Raw genomic sequence first — 18904 nt, forward strand, 5'->3', positions numbered from 1 at the left:
CAACTAACTGGATTTTTCCCCAAGAAACAATTAATAAATAATAAATAAATTCGATAAATGTGTACTCTTCAAAATCTTAGTCTCTGCACTCCTTAGTCATTGAATATTGAATAAAATAATACCACAGAAGGCAGGCATCGTGCAGCTCTTTGAAGTGATCCTTAAGCAATGACTGATACATCTACTGATGATTATATGTGCTCATCTGAGTAGATGACAATTTGATTTTGCATCAACACGAGATATTTATTGTTTAACCTCCACCCATGCAAAATTGCAGAACAAAGAACAGTTTAAATTGAAGAATAATGACGTTGTAGTTTTAAAAAGTGTTGTTCACTAACCTCACATGAATGTCTTCCTATTTTAACTGTTGAGCATTATTTCGCTGAGGAAACTGCGCATACTTTCATTTTCCCAACCCGTAAACCGGCACATAACATACACAAGGAAGTTTTTCTTACCTTGAAAGTTAAAGTCGCGAGCAGTAACAGAACTACGTAAAAACTACAACTCAGCAGCCAGTAAATCCATCGCCAACTTGTTTAAACACAAAGTATAAATATGTGCATGTTTCCCTAAGCTAAAAAAGTCACTCCAATTCGCATTCTGTAAACAAAACTCGAATAATAGCCTGGCAAAGACAATCTCGCAAATCTTGATCATAGACATGTGCAAAGCTTCAGGTGAAATAGCTAAGGGCAACGCAAAAGGCCTAACTATGGATAACATACAGATATACTTAGTATAAATCTGCTAAAATGTAATTAACAAAACAGAAAATGCCGATATAAAGTTTAAATACATACGTTTTGCGATTTGCACTCTTTGAGAACTGCTTCATAAAAATAACTTTTCGCGTAGTCTGAGTAATTTCTGTAGATATGAAACTCTTTTAAGAGCAAACGCAAAAGATCAAGTCAGACGGACTCAGCGGGGAGCAATTTAATTTAAGCCAAACGATTTTTTATTTTTCACACAGTATAAGGTCGTTTCAGTTTACAGAAGTGTGGAGTTTAAAAAGCATGCTAGAACTCCCCATTGAGCTAGAATAAAGACAAAACACTTTCATTCAACCAAAGCTATTAAATACCCTATGCACAGCAGTTCTGATCTTTCAGCAAAGACGCCGTTTAAATCCCCAAGTTAAAGCACTTGTATTATTTAACATCCCTATAAATATATACAACTTCATATTGAAGCATAGCGACCAACTGTGAAATTTACTGAAGCATGTTTCTCAGAAAGTATTTACAGCAACACCTTCTATACACTTAAAATATTATTTATTCAAGGATATTGCACCACCAAAGCAATTAGTTGCATCAATAGCCCGCAGTCTAGTTTCAGTTTCCCCCCTCCCCTTTGTTTAGTTGTGCCCTGACATATTCCCGTCTTCCCTTTTCACATTCTCCACGCTAAGTTTTGTTTTTTTGTTTTGGTGAGTTTTAACGTGCTTGGCCAGATGGTCGCTTCTCATAAATCTCTTGCCACATTCTGGGCAGGCAAAGCGTTTCTCCCCAGTGTGAGTCCTCAGATGCCTTTGGAGCTCGTCTGATCGAGTGAAACTTTTGCCACAGAACAACCAGTTGCAGACGAAGGGCCTCTCGCCAGTGTGCCATCTCAGGTGAGCTTTCAGGTGAGACGTCTTGCCGTAAACCTTCCCGCATCCCGGAATGTGACAAATGTGTTGTTTTTTCTTCCCGGGCTCATCCCCATTGCTCGATGACTGGCAATTGGGGCAGCGGCATCTTCTGCACCTCCTGGCAGTAGCCAGAGGAGATTTGGTATGAAGAAGAGCCGCTATCTGAGTTTGATACTGGGCGAAGTCTGAATGTCCCAAAACCAAGGAACGCTGGAGAGGGAAACGATAAGGAGCATTGGTTGAGGGGTGGCTGGCACTGCTGCTCTGCTGGATGCTCCACCATGGGATGTCCTCCACTTGGTTGGGTGACATATGCCTGTGTTGATGAGAAAGTAAGGTGGATCCTGTTGGGACAAAGCCCGACATAGCTGAACTGATCGGAGTCGATGTACCATAGGTGACCGCGGGGACATAGGTTGGTTGGCAGCTTGAAGCTAAGGTCTGCATAGATGAAGGCAACATCTTGACGGGGGATAGCTCGAATGGGTACGACGGCTCCGCCGGCGGAGTTAGAGGAAGTTCATGAGACCCATAGGACGCCTGAATATGAGGCGGTAGCTGATGAACCTTTGGAGGAGTTAGAGTTAAGCTGCAGTGGGATGAGATCCCCCCTGGATTGGTCGGAATCTCGTTACTCCAGGGGTGAAAGATGCGAGACGGGGAACTCAGCGTTGGATCGTATGGGACCTGGAAAAGATCAGTATGTGTTGACCCAGTCTGTCCGATCCGATTGCATGTAGCAGCTAATAGAGCCAGTGGAGATTGTTTGGCGGACTCCGGGGAAGAATTTGGCGTACGATCCTAAGGAGTAAAACAAGAAAAAAAAAGTTCTGTTCAATTGAAAGTAACAGCAAGAGGTTCAAACTTTGTTCAAGTACTAATGTGAGTTTATTTGATACAGACTTCATATACGATTCAAAACATGAATTATCGGTGCTATTGTGACACAACTTCTTAAATGTTTAAAAGTACAAACCTGCAGAAATGCTTGCAGAGAATCATTGCGTAGAACAGCCACAGCAGCCATTCTGCGTATAAATTGTTGAAAGGAGACAGGATTCAATGTTTCAAACAGTACTGAAGGGAAATCAGCCGCATGGAGAGCTTTCTTTCCTCCTCCTGCTATTCTGAGATACCCTTGGAATATCTGTGGTCGAGGGATCACTTCTTAGAATTTGATAAGACTTTGGTAGACCGCCAGCCAGTCAGGAGAAAGATTTATGGCTTTGAAGTTTGCCGCTACCCAATCATCAAAGAATAGCGGGTCTTTCAGAAGGGACACCAAATCCTTTGAATACACAAAGCTCCTATGGCGTGTTTGTTGGTATGTATAAAAGAACTGATTATTAGGGGGGATGGTAAAGGAGGAGATAAAGGCGGGACAATTAATGAAGTAATCACTATGTGGGAAATGTATATACACAAATAATTGGATTTACGTGATCAAAGCAGTGCTGCCGCCAGGAGACCGTTGCATTGGATGCTTAAGTCATATGATCTCTTTTTTGTAATTAAGAATTTGTTGCACAGCCCTAAGTGACAATATGCCTTTGTTATCTCTAGGAAATCTGTTCCAACATTACTGCGTTGATGACTTTTAGCAAATAAAGGCGATTGGAGATGAATCAGCCAACTCGCATCATGAGCAGCACAGTTCTGCTCGAGGTTTAAACGTTAGAAAGAGTTGCTGACTTCAGAAAAGTTCAATGAAATTGCCGAAATAGGCAATATTAAATAAAGGCACGTCGTCTATTAAACATTTGTAAACAAAGTACCAAACCTTTCAGAGATATTTATATTTTCAGTACAATGACATCTTTATAAGCGCTGGTTGGACGGGAAGGGGGGGGGGGGAGGGGGTCCATGCTATCCTCCCAACGCATATAAAAGTAACATTGTACTGAAAATATGTAATAATGTGAGTAAAAGCTTGCCATTTAAACAACCATTCTTTCAACCAGATTGAAAATGGACAGCTTCACTTTAAGATACATATTTCAGTGCCCACCACAGACATTCAATGACGCAGGAGTCCAAGTTATTTGCTTAAAATCAATTAGAGGGTTGGTTTATGAATGTGTATTCGTGGGCTAAATTTAAACCAATATGGAGTAGTGTATTTTAATAGTTTAACTAAGGGAAAGCAATAAATGTTTCAATACCACTGAAACGGCTTAATCTAAATAGTTTAATGGTGACTACACAAATGTAAAACTCTTCAAAACTTTCTCCGTCCATACTCCCTGAAATGGTGACTTTTTTCGAACGTCAAAAACATGAAGTTTGAATCCCCCGAGTGGAGAGATCAGAGGCTGAGTGTGAAGGCTGTTGATAGCTCTGTTAAGCCCCTTCAAGTGGTGGCAATGTGAGAGGCTGCGGAGGCGGAGCAGTTCGGTTCAAGGAAAGTGGAAACAATTTCTCTCTTCTCCGCCTGATCTCCGCCTTAAGCAGCTTTTCAAAACCCTCCAACCCAGCACTTGCAGCGGAATCACTAGTTGATCCCTTTACAAAAGCGATATATATATATAGTGTTCATCCACATAAATTGTCAAGTAAACTTCATTGTGCTAATTATCAACCCACTGGGACAAAACAAAAAGTGTTATGTATTACCCCATAATCCATACATATGTATGTATGTATGAATATGTATTTAGTATATCGATTATTAAAGAAAACTAAAAGAGAATAATCAACCTCTTGATCAGTGGAAATAATTTAATTGGGCAGTCTCACTTTTCAATCTTAGTTATTAACTTTACAAATACAAAGCAAATAAACGAGAAACCAAGCTTTTATTTTTTAAAAGGGCGTGCCGTTAATCGGGATTGACTGCAAGTAAGCAGTCCGCAGCTTTATCTGAAAAAGGATACTCAAACTAAATATACAGCATTGTTGTCGTAGGTCATAGCGTTAGACCAGGGGTACACACAGATATTTAAATATCAACCGATACAGTGATAACTAACGTTTAGAAAACAAGCTTAGATTCACTTATTAGGATAATTTAAAAAGTGTTTTATTGAAAAAAAACTGATGAGGTCTTTCTTCAGGTAACATGATACTGACAGCAGTCGTTAACTTCAATTGTATGCACTGCAAACGAAATCCTTCTAAACGATAAAACAGAGATCTTTATCATCCTTTCCTGTAGCAACAATCGGTGTCCTCTCAAAGACTTTTGAGACTTGCATAGTCTTAAATGGAGCGGCTCTTTTGAAGGGATTAGAGCGCCAAGTCCTCTCCCACGGCTCCAGATTCAGTCGTGGTGAGATGGGAGTTTCACGCTGTGCCAGGGTACTGCCAAGTTAATGCATTTAACTTGGATTTTGCTCATTTGTTCTTTATTATTTTAAAATGTGCTATACGCAAAGTAGTCTAAGGATATGAATAAGAAATTGAGTTCTGAAAATAAATGTTGAGGAAAGGTACAATTATCAAAACTACTTCCAAATCTCTTCAAAAAATTGTCCTCTCTTCATAAAACAATTGATCCACGCAGCATTAAAATCATTCTAAAATAAACCAATACAGCATCATTTTACTTTTCCAACTTCAATAAAGCAGAATCCCACAAAGGTAGTTTGATAAGAGCATAGTTGCGCAACACAGTCAGCTATTATTTTTACTTCTGGATCAATTAAATTTCATGCTGCAGTTTCCCAAAGACCAGAAAAAAGTAATATTGAAGCTTTTTGGGAGGCTTGATTTTTTTAAAGAATGATGTTAGTCACATTTTATTTCCATTGTTGCGATTTGCTTCGGTAGACTGGTAACAAATAGTTTCTTTGAAAGAAAAAGAGCAGTCTCAGGCTAGGCTTTCCTTTGATGTTATGTGGTCAAACGGGTCTACTATCACACGCTCTGTGCCTCTAGAAATATCTTAATAACGATTGTCGATTTGGAAAATTGAACTGAATATTTGATGGGAGAACTAAATCATGAGTAACACAACTAATTTGATAAATGCGATACTATTGACATATAGGCGATATAAAAATTCCAATGAATAGAAAACTAGATGTCATTCCGTACATCATTTTATTAAACTTGATGCTCTTACTGAAACGTTGATTAGTATGAATGGCTTTCACACCATTAATAGGCTACAAATACAAATACATTTGAAAATTATAATGCTATAATTCGAGTTCAATGCTAAATGTTCTGAGACACCATATATATTTTACATCACATGAACATGCTAATTAAAAGTAAATCACTCACCTGGTGAGTAAACCAAGGCATGTTTCAATTTAATAACAAACATGACATTTGACTTTGAAATATTTTAAACTTTGTTGCACAGTTTTCAACTTAATCAAAAATATTTTGTAAAAGCAAAAGTTCAGTTTCAGAATAAGATAGATCTTAGCAAACATCTCGAATTCAATAACAGTAGTTCAGTTTCATCCAGTCTAAAGTTACCACAAAAGGAGATACAAATTTCGATATTTCAAATTATGAGATTGATCACTGTCACCAGTTTACAAATGGTGTTAATAATAAACTACTCGTATACGAGTGGCACAAAGTGAGTAATGTGTTACCTTACAGTTCAAATCAAATCCTTAATGGAAGCATAATGTTGAGAGCAGAAGTCACCAGTTTACACACTATTCAATGCAACAGTTCTATATTCACGGTTCAAACTTATTTAAACATTAAAATACGCAATCTGTTCATGTTTCTTGGCTTCAATCGAAAGTGGGTCAAAGTCAACCTGAAAAAAACAAGAAATAAAATCATGTAGTAGCTCATTTTTAAAGATAAACACAAGATAGTTTGACTGGAGTTCAAGAAGTTTCTGACTCCAGTATGGTCCATTTTAATAAAGAATTAAACAAGAATCTGGTAAGAATGTCATGTTACCATTCATTCACTTCTACCAAGATATTTTTTGTAAATTTAAAATAACATACAGGCCAATAATGATGATATTGTAATACCATAGACAGCTAGCAGGAAACCACTTATACATGTTGTATGAATATGAATAGTCCAGAATAACATTGGATTAATTCAATTGAAAAAGTCACAGCATTCTGAGTATCAACACTAGACATATCTTTCTTAAGATAAATGTATGTAAGTATGGAGATGTCAGAAATGTTATCAGTCCTATTCCAGATGCAACATTTAATATAAAACCTGAGCCTTTTCACCATCCCGTTCCTCAATGAAAATAATTTATGTAAGTTTACAATTAATACATGGAAGCGAAACAGTATTATGGGCGGCACAGTGGTTAGCACCACAGGCTCACAGCTCCAGCGACCCAGGTTCAGTTCTGGGTACTGCCTGTGCAGAGTTTGTAAGTTTTCCTTGTGACTGTGTGGGTTTCCACCGGGTACTCCGGTTTCCTCCCACAGCCAAAGACTTGTAGGTTGATAGGGAAATTGGCCATTGTAAATTGCTCCTAGTGTGGGTAGGTGGTAGGAGAATGGTGGGGATGTGGTAGGAATATGGGATTAATGGAGGATTAGTATAAATGGGTGGTTGTTGGTCGGCACGGACTCGGTGGGCCGTAGGGCCTGTTTCAGTGCTGTATCACTCTATGAGTGTTCTTCCATTCTGATTCAAGATATTTCACTTTTTTTTCCATCTGTTATAATTCATGTTTTTGCAGATGCTATTTCCTCAATATTTAGCTATGGGAGTCAATCTGTATAAATGTAAGTAAGTTGGGTGAAACTCGTGGGTCATTTTAAATAGGAGAAATAATGCATTATCAATTATTGTCTCTATGCAAACTCAAAATAGTACACCAGCACAACTACTCACTAGCTAAGTAAACCATTACACATTTACAGTGGAATTTCAATTCTGAGGTCAGGACCCACTACATCACGTTCATTACTGGGTCCCGACCCCACACTGTATTGGCAGCACAAACGTGTTGCTATTTTAATGGAAAATGATCTTAATTGACCTAGAGTCGCGTTCCAGTCCAATTAGCCGTGGAAGGCATTCGATTTAAAGGGTGAGTGGTTGCCGTTCACCTCAAAGATGGAAGGAGGAGCTGAGCAGAGGGAAGTGGGTAGGGAGGGCCCCCGTGCCAGCACAGTGCCCCATTTTTCTGACACCTCACTTGAAGTGCGGCTGGAGGCAATGACAGCATGGAGACGTATCCTTTTTCTTGCCAGCAGCATGAGAAAGCCTGCAAAGCTGAACAAGACCGTATGGCTGGAGGTGGCTCATGAGATCAGCAGCAGAGCAGTGGTAAGGAGGAACTGGGTGCAGTGCAGGAAACTGTCAATGACCTGCTCAGGTCTGGTAAGATGAGTCCAAAGAAAGACCAGATGGCATGTCTTCTGGTCAGCAGTCACCAGAATGCAAAAGAGAGGGGCATCCTGAGGGTGCATAGATTTCTCCTGACCATGGAAGAGTTGTGTGCTCAGCAGCACTGACGACCCACAAGCATGCTATTCGACAGTAGGCTATAGTGAAGACTGCAAAATCTTATGAAAATGAAAAGCTGTAAGTGGTGAGGGAGAGAGGCATTGTCCTAATGGTATCTTTCTTCACCTTGCAGGCCAAACAGAACAATGCCAGGGAGAGCGAGAGGGCACATCTGGATGGTGGGGTTCCCCAACTCATGTTACTGATTCATTTTGAAGTGCTGGCCCTTGACCTGACCAGAGTGGCAAGCCACTGGGAAGTTGGAGGTGGAGAAATGGGAGTCCAACATGGGGTGAAAAGATATCAATATCTCCAGGTTCAAGGGATGCAACGAGTTGTTAATGCAAAAGCTTTTTAAGCAGCAGAAGCATCTGTTCATTGTGCCAATTTCTCATGACCACCTTCTCTTATGTCTCCTGCAGGGCCAGCTGCAGAGTGGGAGGAGTTGACACACCGTCGAAATGTTCCCGGGGAGTCAGAGGAGAAAGAAATATCGAAGCCTGTACCATCACATCTTTCTTGCGCATCCTTCACCTTGCAGACACTTGCACCTCGGTGGGTCCTTGTGTGGTATTAGAAACGATGGCACAGGGAGAAGCGCACATCACTTCAAAGCAAGAGGATATGAAGGAGACAGAGTTAGCTGTTGGCAGCCCCCTCTTGGACGATGGTGGCAGGCACAGCCCTGCTCAGCAGGGCAGGGATGCGGTGCCTCAGGAGTCATGAAACAGGTGGCTCTACCAGGAGAACCAGCGTGAGATGAGTGCCCACATGTCAGAGTTACTTGAGGCTCTGCAGAGTCATGGGATGAAAATGGAGGAGTGCATTCATCTCATGTGCTCCACAATGTCTCAGTTCTTTTGAGTGCATGAGCTCCTCCATTGAGAGAGTGGCCAACCTCATGGAGAGCCATATAGGGCATCATTCAGATAGATGCAGCAACTGCGCACTGACATGCACAGAATGCATGCCCCATTAGTAGTATTGACCGGTCAGTGGCACAAAGAAGCATGGAATCGATGTCAGCTGCAATCAAGGCCGCCATGAAAGGACTGAGGAAGCAACAGATGGTGATGTGGGAGTCACTTCTCACAGGCTCAGTCATCATCATCTGCCTCCATGGCCTCTATGATGAATGAAGCATCTGTACAGTTATACCTTGTGATAGAGATTGCCCCTGCAGTGATGCTGGTGCAGCAGCGGGCACTTCCATGATAAGGATGGCTGCCACAGGAATCTCAGTCCCTGACAGGCACTAGCATGCAGTCTGCCTCCATCGCATCCTCAGCCACGGAGGGAGCAACTCATAGGAGTGACCAGGAACGAAGGCTGCTGCGTCGGTGATGGCACTTTGTGGGTCACGTGGGAGTTTCTGTTGTAAATGATATTAAACTATGATGTGATAATGCACTGGGAATGTTTGTGCACTAAGGCAGACTTGTGTGTATCCATTTCATCATGGCAAAAGCCAGGAGAATGGAAAATAAGTGTTAGCAAAGCAAAGTGGTGTGTTGTGGAAGAATATGGCAGGTGGAGACTCTGGAGCCTTGCAGTATTTTTGCCATTGGAAGGTTATTTTTAATCCTTCATGGGATGTATGCATCGTTGGCAAGTCCAGTATTTGTTGCCCATCCCTACTTGCCCTTGAGAAGATGGAGGTGAGCTGCCTTCTTGAACTGCTGCAGTCCATCTGGTACATCCACAGTGCTGTTACGGAGGGAATTCCAGGTTTTTGACACAGCAACAGTGAAAGAATGATGATATACTTCCAAGTCAGAATGGTGTGTGGTTTGGAGGGAAACTTGGTGGTGTTCCCAAGTGTCTGTTGCCCTTGTCCTTCTAGGTGGTAGAGGTTGCAGGTTTGGAAGGTTCTGTATAAGGAGACTTGGTGAGTTGCTGCAGTGCATCTTGTATATGGTGTGCAACTTGATATTTCTGCCACTGTGCGTCTGTGGTGGGGGAAGTGAATGTTTAAGGTGGTGCAAGGTGTGCCAGTCAATTGGGCTGCTTTGTCCTGGATGGTGTCAAGCTTCTTGAGTGTTGTTGGAGCTGCACCCCTAGAGGCAAGTGGAGAGTATTCCATCACACTCCTGACTTGTGCCTTGTAGATAGCTGACAGGTTCTGGGGAGTCAGGAGGTGAGATACTCACTTCAGAATTCCCAGTCGCTGACCTGCTCTTGTAGCCACACTATTTATATGGCTGCTCCAGTTAAATTTCTGGTCAATGGTAACACCCAGGTTGTCATTGATGGATGTTTCAGCAATGGTAATGCCATTGAATGTTAAGTGGAGATGGTTAGATTCTCTCTTGTTGGAGATGGCCATTGCCTGTCACTTGTGTGGCACAAGTGTTACTTGTCACTTATCAGCCCAAGCCTGAATGCTTTCCAGGTCTTGCTGCATATGGACACGGACTGGTTCAATATCTGAGGAATCACTAATAGTAATGAAAACTGTGCAATCATCAGCGAACTGGAGTGCGGTTTGGCACTGAGTGTGATTCTGGGAGTTTGGTGAGTGAGGGAGCTTGGTGAAGAGGGGAAGGAGGTGCTTCTATTGTCTACCTTTTTCAGCCTCCAGTGGCTAGTGAGGTTTTCTTCCTTTGTCTCCAGGCTAGGAGAGTGAAACTCAACTTGTAAGCTGATTGGTCAGTGAGTATCCACTGTAAGAGACTGTGTGTAAATAGTAGAAAAATGTATAAGTTTAAAATAACCCTTAACTACCTGCAGGAGAACAGGAGAAGGAGCTGATTGGTGAGTGAGGGTCTGAAATTCTACATGATATTAGCAACTAGTTTAAAGTAAGGTTGAGATATGGCAGGGCAACTCGGCTGAGTGGAATGTGTGGGAAGTCATGGACACTTCAAGTGGCCTTGACGAACACATCTGCGGGAAGTGTTACCAGCTGCAGAAACCTGAGCTCTGGGTTTCGGAACTCGAGTGGCAGCTGGAGTCACTGTGGTGCATCGCGAAGCTGAGAACTATGTGGACAGCACGTTTAGGGAGGTGGTTACCTTGCAGGTTAAGAGCGTGCAGGCAGAGAGGGAATGGGTGACCACCAGAAACTCTAGCAGGACCAGGTAGGTAGTGCAGGAGCCCTCTGAGTCTACCTCGCTCACGAACCTGTTTTCCATTTTGGGCGCTGGTGAAGGCAATGGTTCCTCAGAGCTGTTTAAGAAGAGCCAAGTTCAGGGCACCTTGGGTGGCTCAGCTGCACAGGTGGAAAGGAACAGTGGAGGAGAAATAGTTGTAGGGGATTCGATAATTGGGGAATGGACTGGCATTTCTGCGGCCATAGGCGCAACTCCAAGATGGTATGTTGCCTCCCTGGTGCCAGGGTCAAGTACGTTACAGAGCAGCTGCAGGACATTCTTAAGGTGGAGGGTGAACTGCCAGAGGTCATAGTTCACATTGGCACCAACGACATAGGTAAAAAGAGGGATAAGGTCCTGAAAGCAGATTTTAGGGAGCTAGGTAAGACATTAAAAAGCAGGACCTCAGAGGTAGTAATCTCTGGATTACTCCCAGTATCACTCACTAGTGAGCATAGAAATAGGAGGCTAGAGCTGATGAATTCATGGTTGGAGAGATGGCGCAAGAGGGAGGCCTTCAGATTCCTGGGGCATTGGGACCAGTTCTGGGGGAGGTGGAACCTGTACAAACTGGTCGGTTTGCACCTCAATAGGGCTGGGACCAATATCCTTGCCAGGAGGTTTGCTAATGCTGTTGGGGTGGGTTTAAACTAATTTGGCAGGGGGATGGGAACCTGAGGTTAGACTCAGATGGGGCAAAATCAGAAATGAAAATGGAAAGCAGAAAATTAGTGAGTGAGTCTGGAAGACAGAGGAAACAAAGGATAGAGAAAAAAAAAAAGATTTGGCAGTGCTCAAGGGTATATACTTCTATGCAAGGAGTGTAACAAATAAAGCAGATGAGCTGAGGGCACAGATAGAAACATGGCAGTATGATATCATAGCTATTACAGAAACATGGCTTAAAGAGGGACAGGAATGGCAGCTCAACTTTCCTGGTTACAGGGTTTTCAGATGAGATAGAAAGGGGGATAAAATGGGAGGGGGTGGCAATTTTGTATGAGAAGCAATTACAGCTGTGATGAGGGATGATATGTTAGAAGGATAATCAATTGAAGCCATATGGTTTGAGCTCAGGAACAAAAAAGGGGCCATCACACTACTGGGAGTGTACAATAGAGCTCCTGAACAGTCAGAGGGAGATAGAAGAGCAAATATGTAAGCAAATTTCTGAGAAGCGCAAAAACAATAGGGCAGTAATAGTAGGGGATTTTAACTACCCCAATATTAACTGGAATAGATTTATTATGAAAGGAGTTGAGGGAGCAGAATTCTTAAGGTGCATTCAGGAGAACTTTTTGGCCAGTATGTAGCAAGTCCAACAAGAGAGGGCATGGTTCCAGACTTGGTTTTCGGTACTGAAGCTGGGCAGGTGGAAGGAATGGCAGTGGGAGAGAATTTTGGTGGTAGTGATCATAATTCAGTTAGCTTTAACAGAATATGGAAAAGGACAGAGATCAGCAATTAAAGTTTTAATTTGGGGTAAGGCCAATTTTACTAAGATGAGAAGTGATTAAGTAAAAGTGTACTGGAAACAGCTACTTGAAGGTAAATCAATGTTGGAGCATGGGAGGCATTCAAAGGGGAGATTCAGGGGGTTCAGAGTAAACATGTTCCCACAAAAAGAAAGGGTGGGACGGCCAAATCTAGAGCCCCCTAGATGTCAAGGAGCTTACAGTGTATGATAAGGCAGAAAAGGAAAGCTTATATCAGACACCAAGAACTCAATACTACAGAATGCCAAAAGGAGAATAGAAAGCGGAGGGGTGAAATCAAAAAGGAAATTAGGAAAGCAAAGAGAGGGCATGAAAGAATATGGGCAAGTAAAATTAAGGAGAACCCAAAGATGTTTTTGAAACATTATGAATAAGAGGATAACTAAGGAAAGAGTAGGGCCCATAAAAAAACGAAAAAGGTAACTTATGTGTGGAGGCAGAAGATGTGGTTTTGGTTCCTAATGAACAGTTTGTGTATGTCTTCACAAAAGATGGGAACAATGCAGATATTGTAGTTAAGGAGGAGGATTGTGAAGTATTGGATGTGATAAACATAGGGAGAGAGGAAGTATTAAGGGGATAGGAATCCTTGAAAGTAGATAAATCACCGGGGCTGGGTGAAATGTACCCAGGCTGTTAAAAGAAGCCAGAGAGGAAATAGCAGAAGTCTGACCATCATTTTCCAATCCTCACTGGATACAGGTGTAGTGCAGGAGGATTGGAGGTCTGCTAATGTTGTACCTTTGTTTAAAAAGGGAGCCGGGGTAGACTGAATAATTAAAGACCAGTCAGTCTAACCTCAGTAGTGGGAAAATTATTGGAATCAATTCTGAGAGACAGGATAAACTATCACTTAGAAAGGCATGGATTAATCAAGGATAGCATGGATTTGTCAAGGGAAGGTCGTGTCTGACTAACTTGATTGAATTTTTTGTGGAAATAACAAGGAGGATTGATGAGAGTAGTGCAGTTGATATGATCTACATGGATTTTAGCAAGGCTTTTGACAAGGTCCCACAAGGCAGACTGGTTAAAAAAATAAAAGCCCATGGGATCCAGGGAAATGTAGCAAGGTGGATACAAAATTGGCTCAGTGGCAGGAAACAAAGGGTAATTGTTGATGGGTGTTTTTGCGACTGGAAGGCTGTTTACAGTGGGGCTCCGCAGGGCTCAGTACTTGGTCCCTTGATTTTTATGGTATATATTAACAATTTGGACACAAATGTAAGAGGAATGATCAAGAAGTTTGCAGACGACACAAAAATTGGCCGTGTGGTTGATAGTGAGGAGGATAGCTGTAGTCTGCAGGAAGATATCAATGGACTGGTCAGATGGCAAAAAATTGGCAAATGGAATTTAACCCAGAGAAGTGTGAGGTTATGCATTTGGGGAGGGCAAACAAGGCAAAGGAATATGCAAAAAATGGGAGGATACTGAGAGGTGTACAGGAAGTGAGAGACCTTGGAGCATATGTCCACAGATCTGTGAAGGTAGCAGGACAGGTCGATAAAGTGGTTAAGGCGGCATATGGAATCCTTTCCTTTATTAGCCGAGGCATAGAATATACGAGCAGGGAGGTTATGCTGGAACTTTAAAACATTAGTTAGGCCACAACTTGAGTACAGTGTGCAGTTCTGATCATCTCATTACAGAAAGGATGTAATTGCACTAAAGAGGGTACAAAGGAGATTACGAGGATGTTGCCAGGACTGGACAATTGCAGCTATGAGGAAAGATTGGATTGGCTGTGGTTGTTCTCCTTAGAACAGAGGAGGCTGAGGGGAGATTTGATTGAGATGTACAGAATTGTGAAGGGCCTGGATAGAGTGGATGGGAAGGGCCTATTTACCTTAGCAGTGGGGTCAGTGACTAGGGGGCATAGATTTAAAGTGATTGGTAGAAGGATTAGAGGGGAGATGAGGAAAGATTTTTTCGCCCAGAGGCTGGTGAGGGTCTGGAACTCACTGCCTGAAAGGGTGGTAGAGCCAGAAATCTTCATCTCATTTAAAAGGTGCCTGGATGTGCACCTGAAGTGCTGTAATCTGCAGGGCTATGGACCAAATGCTGGAAAGTGGGTTTAGGCTGGGTGGCTCTTTTTTTTCTGGCCAGTGCAGACACAATGGGCCAAGTGGCTTCTTTCTAAGCTGTAAACATTCTATGATTCTATGATAACATACTCGATCAAATGTGCCTTGATGTCAAGGAAAGTCACTCTCACCTCACCTCTGGAATTCAGCTCCTTTGTCCATGCTTAGACCAAGGCTGTAATGAGGTCTGGAGTCGAGTGACCCTGGCAGAACCCAAACTTAGCATGGGTGATATTACAGCCAGGTGAGGAGGGGGTCTCAGGCTCCCCATTTTCCTTTCCTCTTATTTGACTGCAACAGGGTTTATTCTTTTTAAACAGCAGTTGTGCTTACCACCTCTGTGTGTGCTTTACCTTTTTCCTTTACTGTGATCTTGAAAGAACCAATCGGACAGGTTTTCTTGAGTTTAAACAAGAAGGAGGTACGTTTATTATACTTAACAATCTAACCCCGATTTGAAAATAATTTAAAAAAATAATCTACACATTCACACACACATTCACATGAGAATCACACACACGCACAAATAGATTACAAAGTGGAAAGTAGGGTTTTTGGTTGGATTAAAGTCCAGAATAAATAAAAGTTAAATACACAATTTGAGGTTGGATGATTCGGTGATTGTCGGGCTGGAATTGTAATCTTGAAGTCCTTTTTTGGTCAAAATGCACTTTCTGGCTGGCTTGCTTTGTTCAGGGTTTTCTTGAAGGCAGAATTGTAGTTGGCTCTCTTCCCCTGGTCTCTGGCTGTAGCAGTCTGTAGGTTTGGAGGGTCCACAGTCACAGATGGTTTTCAAACTTGATGTTTTCTACGGAGAGAGAAAGAGAGAAAGAAAGGGGGGCCTACAACTTTCTCTGCTGCTGCAGTTGCTGCTTGTCTTCTGTGAGTGTAACAAAACTCTCAGTTTTTCTAGAGATGGACTCTTGGTCACATGGTTCTCTCAATCCCTTTTGTTTTTCATGAGGTCCAAAGTCTAAAACCCAAAACCTCTCTTCGGTGGGGTTGTCAGTGTTTACTCCCTGGAGGAACGTCTCCACTTATGAATGCCTCAAGGTAGCTTTGACTGTCCAGCTAACGAGGATGATCTGCATAATCTACTCAGTTAGCCAAAGCATTGTTCTGGCTGGGCTTCTTGTTAGACTTTTATCTCCAGTTTAATCTCCTGGTATTTCAGATGCAAATTGCAATGGCCATCTTGGCTGCTAGATTTTTAAAAGTTAACTGTAGGATTTTTTCCATTAAAAGTCTAATATAAATTTCCAACCGATAAAAATAATATTTCTCATTTGGCATATGGGGCTTTCTTGACAGTGAGCAGGTTGTTGCTGTGTAAGTGCTGCTTGATAGCACTGTCAGTGACACCTTCCATCACTTTGCTGATGATCAAGAGTAGACTGATGGGATGGTAGTTGGCTGGATTGGATTTGTCCTGCTTTTTGTGGACAGGACATATCTGGGCAATTTTCCCCATTGTTGGGTAGATGTCAGTATTGTAGCTGTACTGAAATAGCTTGACTAGGGCAGCAGCTAGTTCTGGAGCACAAGTCTTCAGTACTGCTGCGAGGATGTTGTAAGGGCCCATAGCCTTTGCTGTATCCAGTGCCTTCAGCCGTTTCTTGATATCATGTGAAATGAATCGAATTAGCTGAAGACTGGCATCTGTGATGCTGGGGACCTCAGGAGGAGGCCGAGATGGATCATCCACTCGGCACTTCTGGTTGAAGATGGTTGCAAATGCTTCAGCCTTGTCTTTTGCATTGAAATGCTGGGCTCCCCCATCATTGAGGATGGAGATATTTGTGGAACCACCTTTTCCAATTAGTTGTTTAGTTGTCCATCACTATTCACGATTGGATGTGGCAGGACTGCAGAGCTTTGACCTGATCCGTCAGTTGTGGGATTGCTTAGCTCTATTGTATGTTGCTAACTTTTGTTCTTAACGGATGTTTGTTCTCACTCCGACTGAGTCTCGCTCAGGTGAAATGTGTTTGGATCAGACATGTCCTAGCGTCCCTGCCATCCTGATGAGCATTGCACCTCATGAGCCTCCCATGGTCGTACATGTGGGATGTCCCAGACAGCAATTTAAACTAATTATTTCCAACTCCAAATCTTCTCTTTGTTCTTGGAAATCATATGATTAATTTAAACCCCTGATTGAGGTAGCTACAGACACACCACCTCCATCAAGTTCAGAGAGGTTCCCATTGTTTAAATGCTTCATACTTCCCATTATGAACTTACTAAATAAACATGGGCCACCCTTTGATTTGTAAATACCCTAGGTTTGTTTGCCAGCTTCTGAAACCAGGTGTTTTCATTTGTCTTGCATTAAAAATTTCAATTCCCCAATTAAAAGTTACCTCCAGAAAATTAATATAAACCATGAGCCAGGTGATCGTAACAGCTAACAGCCATCCAATGATTTCCGATCTCTCCATGAAGGGCTGTGGCATCTGCGATTATCAAAGGATGAAGGCATCATGGCAGCTTCCAGGATAGCTTGCACACGTCTGCATAAAGCGCTTGCTGTGGTTGTATACCAGCTGAATGTTTAGGGAGTGGAATCCCTTCCTATCGAGGAATCTGCTTTGATGGCCACATGGGTGCAATGAATGATCCCCTGCACCTGAGGGAATCCAGCGAGGGAGGAAAATCCAACTGCCCTTTGAGCTTGAGTGCCTCTATCCACCTGGAGTTCAATGTAATCTCCTGCCCTCTTGCAGAGCATCCATCAACTCCGTGATGCAATGATGTGCTGCTGCCTGCGAGATGCCACTAGTGTCTGGTGCTGCTTCTTGGAAGGAACTGGTTGCAAAAAAATGCAAAGCCACTGAGACTTTTACGACCATGGGAAGACCCTGGTGACAGTTCCTGCAAACCATCAGATGACTGTCAGCGAGCACATATATGTCAGCAACCATCTCCCTGGACAATCACAGTCTTCTGTGGTCCTTTGGCGAGAGACCCAATGCTGAGAGTATTGCCTTTGGTATCTTCCTGTCCCTCATTCCTCACCCCTGTGCCCCTGTTGCCCAGGCTCTGCCTCTTCTCCCGCAGATACTGCTCCTCATTGCTAGTTGATCCAATCTCAGAGTAGTTTAATACCATTTCCTGATATGTTCTTCCTTTCTTTCAACTGGAATGTGGCGTCTTCCTGAAACCCGTTCTCATGAACCTGTGAAGCCTGTATGCAGAAGGACCCGTCCAAAGCTGCCCCCCAAAATTCTTCTAACACTGTACCACTGATTGCCTGTGAATGAGGGCCTTCTTTGAGACGTCCCTCTTCAATGATGCCTCATGATGCTGTCCCACCATTCTGATTTGCACCCGGCTGTATCACTGTCTCCTCCTCCTTGTTGTGGTTGGGCCTCAAAGAAAATTCAAAACTGGTTCTTAACGAGCTGACAGGTTAAGGGTCAGTTTTGAATTTTGAGCTGACTAGCTCGTTAAAAGCCTTATCTAGCCATTTATCCATTTCAGGCAGGTTGCCTCTTATTGCTCTCCTTGGGAGCCATTTGGACTTTAAGGTGTCAGTTTTGCTTCAGGAAACTGGCATGCAAATCCGAGGTGGAGGTGAGGGGGCATTCAAGCAACTGCCCGACCTCAGTTCCAACCCTCACATTTGAATCAAAATCCCGCTATTTGGGTGCATTTGTACTTCAGCATATGAACTGGGAATGAATTGCTGTGGGGTCATTTGGCTTTGAAAAATCAACTTAGATTAGCTCTTCCAAAGCACAGTCCTATTTCCTGGTTTGCAAATGGTCAGCAGCTTGTTATTGTTATATCATGACTTAGGTGGGTTTAATGCAAGGCACTTGCAATACATATACACAAGTCAGTTTGTGAAACGTATCAATAATGAAAAGCATTTTCTGCATTACCTCTAAGAGGAATGTCCAATTGGAAATTTAATTTAAAATCACAGAACAATCTTGTCTTCCTGCCAAAGTTCCACTGTGCACCTTTGAAGAATCCTAACTACAGAAGACCATTTACACTGCTTTCTGGGATCAGCAGTTCAGACGTGAAATCCCCAGCTGCAGCATCTGACATTATTTGTATTGGTCCGATTGTTTACACAACAATTTGAGTTGCACTGAACTGTACATTGCTTTGTTGCAACATTAAAGTTGGTGTATAATTGCACGATTAAGAGTAAGATTTGGAATCATTTTT

General features: G+C 42.5%; 2 protein-coding genes across 7 annotated transcripts in view; both read right to left on the reverse strand.

The window, feature by feature from the left end:
• Nucleotides 1–1369: 1369 nt before the first annotated feature.
• sp5a (Sp5 transcription factor a) lies at nucleotides 1370–2672 on the reverse strand. Its single transcript, XM_068034558.1, has 2 exons — nucleotides 2622–2672; nucleotides 1370–2446 (listed from the first exon to the last, which is right to left on the reverse strand). The coding sequence occupies exons 1-2, from the start codon at nucleotides 2670–2672 to the stop codon at nucleotides 1370–1372; spliced, it is 1128 nt and encodes a 375-aa protein (XP_067890659.1).
• Nucleotides 2673–5430: 2758 nt separating this feature from the next.
• myo3b (myosin IIIB) overlaps nucleotides 5431–18904 on the reverse strand; it is a 756411-nt gene continuing 742937 nt past the window's right edge. For 3 of the 6 annotated variants that reach the window (XM_068035376.1, XM_068035375.1, XM_068035377.1), the window contains exon 36: nucleotides 5433–6368. The gene's annotated coding sequence lies outside the window, so the exon portion shown is untranslated. Of the gene's footprint in view, nucleotides 6369–18904 lie in introns of all 6 variants that reach the window. The other 3 variants (XM_068035378.1, XM_068035381.1, XM_068035380.1) reach the window with 3 other exon arrangements.

The sequence above is a fragment of the Heterodontus francisci genome, chromosome 7 (assembly GCF_036365525.1).
Source record: "Heterodontus francisci isolate sHetFra1 chromosome 7, sHetFra1.hap1, whole genome shotgun sequence".
Lineage (NCBI taxonomy): Eukaryota > Metazoa > Chordata > Chondrichthyes > Heterodontiformes > Heterodontidae > Heterodontus > Heterodontus francisci.

Excerpts from the sequence above, each read along its gene's own strand:
- sp5a (XM_068034558.1), bottom strand. The coding sequence starts at position 2,672 with ATGGCTGCTGTGGCTGTTCTACGCAATGATTCTCTGCAAGCATTTCTG. Across the intron at positions 2,447-2,621 it reads CTCTGCAAGCATTTCTGCAG|GATCGTACGCCAAATTCTTC; the intron begins GTTTGTACTTTT and ends TTTACTCCTTAG.